The sequence below is a fragment of the Lolium rigidum genome, chromosome 2 (assembly GCF_022539505.1).
Source record: "Lolium rigidum isolate FL_2022 chromosome 2, APGP_CSIRO_Lrig_0.1, whole genome shotgun sequence".
Taxonomy (NCBI): domain Eukaryota; kingdom Viridiplantae; phylum Streptophyta; class Magnoliopsida; order Poales; family Poaceae; genus Lolium; species Lolium rigidum.
Window position 1 is genome coordinate 66,653,643 of NC_061509.1, and position 10,830 is coordinate 66,664,472.

Genomic DNA, 10,830 nt, shown 5'->3' on the forward strand with positions numbered 1-10,830 from the left:
TGTCTCTTTTGACAAAATGTATCAAATATTTCCGATGTAATGAGGGGTGTTGACGTAAGCAAGCTCAAGTGTGATGCTTGTGAGTATGCCAAACATACTAGAACCTCTTATGTGAGTAAGGGGATTAGAAGTATCTCTCCGTTTGTGTTGGTTCATTCCGATGTATGGACATGTCCAAGTGGTATCTATAAGTGGCGCAAAGTATTTTGTAACCTTTATTGACTGTTACTCACGGATGACTTGGATCTACCTCATGCGACACAAGGATGAAGTGTTCCCGTGTTTCAAAAAATTCTATGCTCTTGTGCAGAATCAGTTCAATGTACAAATACAAGCTATTCGCACTGACAATGGTACGGAATATGTTAACAAAATATTTGGTGCTTTCATGTCTGAGCAGGGAATCTTGCATCAAACATCATGTCCAGATACGCCTCAACAGAATGGTGTGGCTGAAAGGAAAAATCGTCACATACTGGAGGTTGCTCGGGCCTTAATGTTCACCATGAATGTGCCTAAATTTCTCTGGAATGAAGCTGTCCTGACTGCAACTTATTTGATCAACCGTACACCATTGAGGGTGACAGGTATGAAATCTCCATGTGAATTAATTCTGAAGGATAATACATTTGTTGTTCCTCCAAAACTATTTGGATGCACATGCTTTGTTAGAGATCACAGGCCCTCAGTGAGCAAACTGGATCCTCGAGCTCTGAAATGTATTTTTCTCGGGTATTCTTCTGGACAAAGAGGTTACAAGTGTTGGAGCCCTTCAGAACGAAGGACATTTGTGAGCATGGATGTCACTTTTCGGGAATCTGAACCATTTTATGGAGAGAAGACTGATCTGAGCATATTATTCGAAGATCTTGACCATTTTCCAGCTCACGGGACTGGTCAAGAGGGGGAGAGTGAACTGATGCAGGGGGAGACAAACTCAGAATCACAACCTCAACCAATAGTGGGTCTCATTCCAGGAAGACAGGATGGAGATGGAGAAGGCCAGAATTTACCGCAGAGATGGAGAAGGCTGAATGAGGAACAAAATCTTCAAGTTTATAGTAGAAGACAGGTGGGTGCGCAACATGTTCAGGGGGAGCAACAAGAGTTACAAGTTGAACATCAGGACAACTCTGAGATCGTTTCATCGAGTGAAAGTCAAGTTGACCGGGACTCGACAACGATGGGAGAAGGACAAATGGATCTACCAATTGCTTTAAGGAAAGGAACTCGGGCTTGTGTTGGGAGACTACAGAAAAAATATGATGAATGCGACATAGGCAACTTTGTGTCATATGAAGCCCTGTCTCCTTCCTACAAAGCATTTGTTGCTTCCCTACAGTCAGTATCTATTCCAACTGACTGGAAGGTAGCAAAGGAGGACAAAAAATGGCGTGCTGCCATGTTGGAAGAACTACAGGCATTGAGAAAGAACAAAACTTGGGAGTTAGTAACTCTTCCAACAGGAAAAAGGGCTGTCAGTTGTAAATGGGTTTACACTGTGAAACAAAATGCACAAGGAAAGATTGAAAGATACAAGGCAAGACTTGTGGCAAGAGGGTACACCCAGACCTATGGCATCGATTATGATGAGACCTTTGCACCAGTGGCGAAGATGAACACAGTGAGGATTTTGATATCATGTGCAACAAATTTTGGGTGGCCGTTACACCAACTTGATGTTAAGAATGCTTTTCTACATGGAGATCTGCATGAAGAAGTTTACATGGAAATTCCACCTGGCTTCTCTTCAGCTGAAACCACAGGCAAGGTATGTAGACTGAAAAAATCTCTTTATGGACTGAAACAGTCCCCGAGAGCTTGGTTTGACAAATTCAGGCGTGCAGTCTGTGACATGGGATACAGACAGTGCAATGGGGACCATACAGTGTTTTATAGACATTTTAAGGGAAAGATTACTATTCTTGCGGTGTATGTGGATGATATCATTATTACCGGGGATGACGAAGGAGAGATAGCAAGGCTAAAGAAGTGTTTGAGTAAGGCCTTTGAAGTAAAGGATCTTGGCTGACTAAAGTACTTTCTTGGTATAGAAGTGGCCAGGTCAGCAAAAGGAATAGCTCTGTCTCAAAGAAAGTATACTTTCGATCTTCTCAGTGATGTTGGTATGCTGGGCTGTCGTGCAGCTTCAACCCCAATTGATCAAAATCATAAAGTGACAAGACAATCAGGGGATCATGTGGATAAAGGGAGATATCGGAGACTAGTGGGGAGGTTGTTGTATTTATGTCATACACCGACCGGACATTGCCTTTGCAAGTGAGTGTAGTGAGCAGATATATGCATGAGCCTAGAAGTGAACATCTTGAAGCAGTCTACGTAATCTTGCGATACTTGAAAGGAACTCCAGGAAAGGGCTTGTGGTTCAAGAGCAACGGACATCTTGATGTCGATGGATACTCGTGATGCTGATTGGGCAAGTTGCCTAGATGACCGAAGATCAACTTCAGTGGTATTGTGTTTTCCTTGGAGGAAACTTGGTGTCATGGAGGAGCAAGAAACAACAAGTGGTTTCCAAATCAACAGACTGAAGCGGAATATAGAGCCATGTCTCAAGGGCTGAGTGAAATGTTGTGGGTAAGGAATCTGTTAAGTGAACTAAAGGTGTTGAAGAATAGCTGCATAAATGTATGGTGTGACAATGTGTCCGCTATTAACCTAGCACATAACCCGATGCAGCATGATGACAACAAAGCATATTGAGATAGACAGATTCTTCATCAAAGAAAAACTCGATGATGGGATCATTAAGATAGAGCATGTCGGATCAGCAGCAACAAATTGCAGATTGCTTAACCAAAGGTTTGGGAACCGAGAGAATGCAACCTGGCATGTGACAAGATGGGAATGATAGATATCTATCACCCATCTTGAGGGGAGTGTTGAAGAGGTATTGGGCCTGGCTGTGTGACTTACCTACTTGGCCCATGTGGCCCATGTTAGAGTGTGTTCTGAAGATGCTTTATAAGGGACTCGTTCCCTTCATCCTGACCTAGCCGCCACAGCTCTTAGAGCATTCAGGTTAGACACTATCTCTTTGTACATCAGATACATATTTATTAGCTTCATTATTTGTTTTACTGCATGCTAGTTAATTACCATGCTAATATTGAATGGCATGCAATTAGCTAATGCCTAACACCGATAAGCCTGATTGCTTCCGTTGGTCATGTTTACTTTGAAAGCTTAGGAATAATATCACATGCGAGTAGTTTAGAGCAATGCGGCTAATTACAAAGGCTGTTCTAGATAAAATCGTGGAACATGAAGTTTGAAAAAATAATTGCCGGTGGCTGGGGACAGAGATTATGGGGTATTTCATGTATTGATCGTGCAACCATACCCCAATATGTGAAGTAAGGATAACACATAGGGCCAAGACCCCCGTGCCAAGTCATATCTGGCCAGCAGGTGCTAAGAACGGTGTCTCATGCGGATGCGCCAAGTAATGCCTATTGCAGGCAGGTGCTACGCACGATATATCTCCCAGAGGCATCAAGTCATGTGTGTTGCTGCTCGATCGAAGGTCGTGCGACAGTAACTGGAAGCGTGACGGCATGGGATATCAGTGACTTCCACTATTCAGGCAATGCCGACCCATGCTTGCGTCGTGCCCTTGTTTGAATGTGGTGTTTTGAAGCTTGACTTTGGGGATGAAAATCCCGGGATCAACTTATGGTTGGACTCGTTATCATCGGCGCAGGTGCGGCGGTCCCTTCTCAAAGGCTTGGTGAAGGTCTGGTGTACTTTTTGTTTGTTTCGGTCTTTTACCATAGAGTTAGTGGTAATCCAGTGAAGTTAGTGTCGCAAGAGGCATACAGCCTTGGGTTTTTTCCTTTATTTGGGTCTGACTTGTTCAACGTCGATGTCTGCTTTCGCTTTAGTTTTGAACAATGAATAATACATATGCAGAGGCCGGGTAATCCTTGTTTCCTGAAAAAAGAGCATGCAGCCATTGAGCCCACACAAATAATGTGTAAAACTAGATTTATCCATTATTAATGCACGTCCATATTTTTCAGTTCTGATATAAGAAAACATGCTTGATGCACAAGTACTTTACTGTCGGCATTATTACCGCAATAATGTTCGCAAGCGTGGACAAATTCTGTCAGCAAACTTGCATGCATGGACTACTTCCAGCAGAGAAGAAAACTTTTGCACTCATCACGTGACCCAATCAGACATCTCCAAGCAGGAGCAGATCCTAGTCACAGCCAGTCCTAACCACAAAGCCCACAAGTATCTCATTACCTGGCCCTGACTGCGCCAAGTGTTCGGAGACAGAGAGATATCTGCAGCACCAATGGCATCAATCCTCAAGATTTTTCTCCCTATCTATCTTTATCTTGTCAGCTGTCACAACAAATCAATCCTATGTGTCACCGATTCCGCTGATCCCCTCTTTTAAATACCACTTCCCCGTATCCCCTCAAGCCATCTTCACATTCACACCTCTCTTGAAGAACACAAACAGGAGACACCGGTCTTACCACTACAATGGCGACAACTACCATGTCTCTCTCCTCCTCTACCGTTGCTGGAAAGTTAGTGAAGAATCTGCCATCGTCCACACTTTTCGGCGAGGCCCGCATTACGATGCGCAAGACTGCAGCAAAGGCTAAGCAGGTCTCCTCTGGTAGCCCATGGTATGGCGCCGACCGCGTGCTCTACCTCGGCCCGCTCTCCGGTGAGCCCCCGAGCTACCTAACTGGAGAGTTCCCCGGTGACTATGGCTGGGACACCGCCGGACTGTCCGCTGACCCCGAGACTTTCGCAAAGAACCGGGAGCTGGAGGTGATCCACAGTCGCTGGGCTATGCTTGGGGCACTAGGTTGTGTCTTCCCTGAGCTTCTTGCCCGCAATGGCATCAAGTTCGGTGAGGCTGTCTGGTTCAAGGCAGGCTCCCAGATTTTCAGTGAGGGTGGCCTCGACTACCTGGGTAACCCTAGCCTCGTCCATGCACAAAGCATCCTCGCTATATGGGCATGCCAGGTCGTGCTCATGGGTGCTGTTGAGGGGTACCGTGTTGCCGGTGGCCCACTTGGTGAGATCATTGACCCGCTCTACCCAGGTGGCAGCTTCGATCCTCTCGGTCTGGCTGACGACCCTGAGGCATTTGCCGAACTAAAGGTGAAGGAACTAAAAAACGGTCGCCTCGCCATGTTCTCGATGTTTGGTTTCTTTGTTCAAGCCATCATCACCGGCAAAGGCCCACTAGAAAACCTCGCTGACCACATCGCTGACCCCGTCAACAACAACGCATGGGCATTCGCCACAAACTTCGTCCCAGGCAAGTAACTGAGGTGTCCTGGAGACTATCCTCACAGTGAACTGTGATGTTGTGTAGTCTTGTTTGTACAACCACAATGTAAATTTAGAGAATTTTATGTAAAGTGTGGGATTTTCCCACGATCCATGTCTAGCATCAATCCAGCCATTTTGTGCAATTATGCTGCTGAAAGAATATGTGGCATCCTTGCGGTTTATATGCCATTTTCTGCTGTACTTTCTCTATCGCAAGTAATTCACCGAAACTGAGTGACAGAGGCACAGAGAAGTCCACAACAAGAACCTGAGAAGTTTCAATTCGGAGGAACTCCAAACACCGGCGTCAGAGCTCGTCTTCTGCAGAAGCGCGCACCTCAGGCACTGTGCGCCTGGATGCCGGCATGCAGTCACCCACACTGTGGCACCTGGTCCACCACCTTGATGTCGGACACCACTCTTGATGTTGAATCACACGCCTGGTTTAGTAGACCTGAGGCAAAAGAACATAAGCAAGTCAAGATTAGGTTGTAGACTAACAAACTCTGGATGTATGTAAATGTCTTCAGACTTCCAGAGGCTCCCTCCCTCAATACAATCTAGAAGCTATCATCAAGAATATCCCCATGAGACTAACTGAAGCAGAGGGCAGACATAACAACAGAGCATAAATTTGTGTTAGTTGAAATGTCAGGCAGATCACATGGCTGGTGAAGACTCAAGACTGCATTTTTTTGGTTTATATGTAGGGCTACAGCATTTTGAAAAACTTCCACATGCAACATTTATAGCGACTTGATCCTAGAGTCTTCTTCTTTATCTCCATTGTATAGCCTTTAAATGTTTAATCAAGATGATAAATATACAACATGTTGCCACTAAGCCCAGAAGCATATTGTGTAGAATTAGATATGCATATTGACTATGCCACTCATGCCATCAGTTTAGTCATTTGTTGCAGATATGCTACTGAATAAATATGTGGTATGCTTGCAAACTATATGCCTTTTATTGCAGAACTTTCACCACCCGCAAAGCAATTCACTAAAACTGAGGCGGTGTCTCTTTCTTTCTATTACCTCTATCTTTAAATACAAGATATTTTTGGAGTACAAATTAAACTGTTAAAACGTCTTATACTTTGTTAGAGAGTACTAAGAAAAACGCCTTATATTTAGTAAGAGAGAGAGAGAGAGAGAGAGAGAGAGAGAGTACTTAGAAAGAGTCAGCAACAGAAATAATTCAGAAAAGGAAATAGTTTCTGTCTTGTAACTGAGAGGCTGATCTGTATTCACTTGGGTCTTACGCTGTAATCAAAACTAGAGAGGTTTATCGAGTCGTTGGTTGACAGATCAAACGCAGCAACCTGAGAGTAACAGAGCTGTCCACACTCCGGTAGTGCACACCACGAAACGGAGCCGTCCTCTAGAGCAGCTCGCACCTGCTCCGCCGCCCACAACACAAGATTAAGGTGTCAAGTGGGTTTCACGAAAGTCTCACTTATAATTCTTTTTGTGAGTTCTAGTTTAAAATTTCTGTCGAATTTTGAACTATAAATCACAAAATAAACTTTAAGAGAGATTTTGATGGGATCTCACTTGCATCTGGTGTCAGGAAAAAATATCCCACGAGGACATGAGGACAGAACATTTTAAATTTCGTGTTGGTAAAAAAAGCAAGCAGACTACATGGTTAGTCAAGACTGCATTATTGTGTTTCATTTTATGTAAGAGTACATTATTTTGAAAAACATCCATGTGTATATACAGTGAATTTGCAACAAAAGTGGACAAATGGAGGCAGAGCTCCAGGGAATCCTTTATCTTCAAAAATATAAAAGCTATATTTGTAAGACCTAGATAATTCTAAAAAAAAAATAGTTGTAGTCAATGGCGCATCCTATAAGCATGCTAAATCTCAATTTTAAATTCTTTATATTCAGGGCTGCATGAAAAGTTAAAAACATGTCAAGTTTTATAGTTTTGAAATATGCACTGTTCAGTATATTTAAATCGACACTTCTGCAATTGTTGTGTAGCCTAAAATAGAGTAAGTTTACATCCTGGATTATCCAAGCTTTTTTCAGAATTTTTTGAAACTTTAAAATATGGTTTTTGAACTTTTTGAATGTAAAGGGCTACGTGGAGTTCGGCTTCCGTTTAGAGTTTCTTCTTTGAAACTAGAATCTACTTCTTTACCATTTTAGGTACAAAATGTTTAATCAAAAGAACAAAAATAGAACATGTAGCCATGAGTCAGAAAAATATTGTGTAAAATTCAAGGAAAAAAATAGTGCTATAACAAAATAGCGTCGGCCGAAAAATATGCTATTAGCGTGCTATAGCGTGCTAATAGCACACTATAGCGCCGAAATGATGTAGCGTGGGCTGTCTAAAAACGCTATAGCGTGCTATTAGTATCGAAATAGTGCGCTATTTTTTTCCATGGTAAAATTAGATATGCATATTTATGCATTAACAGTACGTACATGTAGCCATGCGAATCAACACAAGATTGGCATAGGCCTTTCAGAGCCACCAGGTGTTTGTTCTTTCATCTTTCGATTCAAAAGTACAAGAGAGAATATCGCACTTCAAAGCAAGGTTAATTAGCTTAGTATGAGTTCACCACATTTTTTTTTCTCGATAAAGATGAGTTCACCACATACATTTTCAGCACTGCTGAACTCCTCCAGAAATTTGTCACGGCTAGATTTTCTTCAACTCTGATCTCAGAAAACATGCATGATGTGCAAGTGCAAGTACTTTTCTGTCAGCATTATCACCGCATTAATGTTTGTATATACCCGGACAATTTCTGTCATCAAACTTGTATACTTTTTTTTTACTTGGTCAGCAAACTTGTATATGGATCCAGCAAAGAAGAAATTTTGCACTCTTTTCTTGCATGCGAACCCTGCATTATCAGAACATCTCACTCATCACGTGATCCAATTAGCCGACTCCAAGCAGATCCTAGTCATAGCCATATTCCTAGCCACAAAGCCCACAACTATCTCATTTCGTGGCTCCGACTGCGCCAAGTGTTCAGATATCTGCAGCCTGCAGCACCAACCAATGGCATCGAGACTCAAGATTTTTCTCCCTAACAATTTTTATCTTCTCTTTTTTAAACTATCTTTATCTTCCCTGCTCATGCAACAAATCGATCCCATGTGTCAATCCACTCCTTTAAATATCACCTCCTCGCATCCTCTTAGAGCATCTCCACATTCACACCACTCTTGGAGAAAGCGTAGAGGAGACGCAAGCAGTGCCTGCACTCAAGTCTTAGCACTCCAATGGCGACCACCACCATGTCCCTCTCCTCCTCGACCTTCTCTGGAAATGTAGTCAAGAATCTCCCATCATCCACACTTTTCGGCGAGGCCCGCATTACGATGCGCAAGACTGCGGCGAAGGCAAAGCAGGTCTCCTCCGGTAGCCCATGGTATGGTGCCGACCGCGTGCTCTACCTCGGTCCGCTCTCTGGTGAGCCCCCAAGCTACCTAACAGGTGAGTTCCCCGGTGACTATGGCTGGGACACCGCCGGACTTTCCGCCGACCCCGAGACTTTCGCGAAGAACCGGGAGTTGGAGGTGATCCACAGTCGCTGGGCCATGCTCGGGGCACTGGGTTGTGTCTTCCCTGAGCTGCTCGCCCGCAATGGCGTCAAGTTTGGCGAGGCTGTCTGGTTCAAGGCCGGCTCCCAAATCTTCAGTGAGGGTGGCCTCGACTACCTCGGCAACCCTAGCCTTGTCCATGCACAAAGCATCCTCGCTATTTGGGCATGCCAAGTCGTGCTCATGGGTGCTGTCGAGGGGTACCGTGTTGCTGGCGGCCCACTTGGTGAGATCATTGACCCGCTCTATCCGGGTGGAAGCTTCGACCCTCTCGGCCTAGCCGATGATCCCGAAGCGTTTGCCGAGCTAAAGGTGAAGGAACTCAAGAACGGTCGGCTTGCCATGTTCTCAATGTTCGGTTTCTTTGTTCAAGCCATCGTCACCGGCAAGGGCCCATTAGAGAACCTTGCTGACCACATCTCCGACCCTGTCAACAACAACGCATGGGCTTTTGCCACCAACTTCGTCCCTGGCAAGTAAATGAAGTGCCTTGGAGACTATCCTCACGGTTAACCGTGATGCCCGGTAGTCTTGTTTGTACAACCACAATGTAAATTACGAGAAGTTTGTGCAAACACATTGTGCGATTTTCCCACTACGATGCCTTGCATCAAGTTAGTCCTTTGTTGTGGATATGCTACCGAATGAATATGTGGCATTCTGCGATTTATATGCCTTTGATTTGCTGAACTTTCTCCACCGCAAAGTAATTCACTGAAACTGAGGTGGTGCCTCTTCCTTTCAACTAAGAAACAGCTGAAGCTGAGGTGGTGCCTCTTCCTTTCAACTAAGAGCATCTCCAACAGGCGCGCTATATCGCGGCGCGCTAAAACCAAGAATCCGCGCGCGGTAAACAGATATGGCGCGCTGTGCCGTTTTTTCCTCCGCCGGGCGCGGCAAAATACAGCGCGTGCGCGCGCAGGAAAAATGGTCCTCCGCCAGGCGCTGCAAAATACAGCGCGCGCGGGCGCGGAAAACAGATTTCTAGTCTATTTTGCATTCACAATTCATGAAAGAAATGACACAATTCATGAAATAAATGACGAACAGCGCCCGCGCAGCAGCCGTTGGGTTCCCGGCGTCGGCGCCGCCGCTAGGGTTTGGCGCTGGCGCGGCGGAAGTGGCGGCGGCGGCGGAGGGTGTGACAGAGTAGGGAGGGGTCGGCGGGTTGCCGGAGGGGTCGTCCATCGTCGGGATCGCCGGCGGCGCGCGGAGACGACGGATTGGGCTCGGGGCAGCGACGCGGGGAGGAAGTTTCAGCGCGGGGGATTTTTCGCGGTTGGACGAGCGATGCCGCGCGCTGTAGCCCGACGCGCCGGATATGCCGCTCCGGATTGTGCAAAACGCCGCGCGCCCTAAAAATTTTACAGCACCGCGCCGTTTACCGCGCCTGCTGGAGCGCCTGATTCTGTCCCGCGCGCGCTATATCGGACGTTTTTATGCCGCGCGGCCTATATAGCGCGCCTGTTGGAGATGCTCTAAGAAACAGCTGAAGCTGAGGCAGTAACGGAAGTTCAGAAATGGGATTTTGTTGTTGCACTGATAGTGATTCGTGAGAGGCTTTATTCACATGTGTCTTGCGTCGCAATCAAAACCTGAGAGGTCGATCGAGCCATTGGCTGACGCTGACAGATTAAAAACACCAACCCGAGAGTGACAGAACTGTCCACACCAAGAACCTGAGTTGTTCTCATTTCTGAGGAACTCCAAGCACCGGCGTTGGAGCTTGTCCTCTACAGTAGCGTGTATCTCGGCCCGTGCGCTTGGATGCCGGCGAGCAGCCATCCACGCCGTGGCACCTGCTCCATCTCCTCGATGTTTGTTTTTTGAGGGATCCATCTCCTCGATGTTGATACTACTCTTAATGTCGTCACACGCCTGGTCCAGTAGTCCTGCGGCAAAAGAACATAAGTAAGTCA

General features: G+C 45.6%; 1 protein-coding gene across 1 annotated transcript; it reads left to right on the forward strand.

Annotated features, from left to right (window-relative positions):
- The first annotated feature begins 4,450 nt into the window (after positions 1 to 4,450).
- LOC124691869 (chlorophyll a-b binding protein of LHCII type 1-like) lies at positions 4,451 to 9,509 on the forward strand. Its single transcript, XM_047225151.1, has 3 exons — positions 4,451 to 5,318; positions 5,459 to 5,465; positions 8,990 to 9,509. The coding sequence occupies exons 1-3, from the start codon at positions 4,522 to 4,524 to the stop codon at positions 9,389 to 9,391; spliced, it is 1,206 nt and encodes a 401-aa protein (XP_047081107.1). The 5' UTR covers positions 4,451 to 4,521; the 3' UTR covers positions 9,392 to 9,509.
- Positions 9,510 to 10,830: the final 1,321 nt, after the last annotated feature.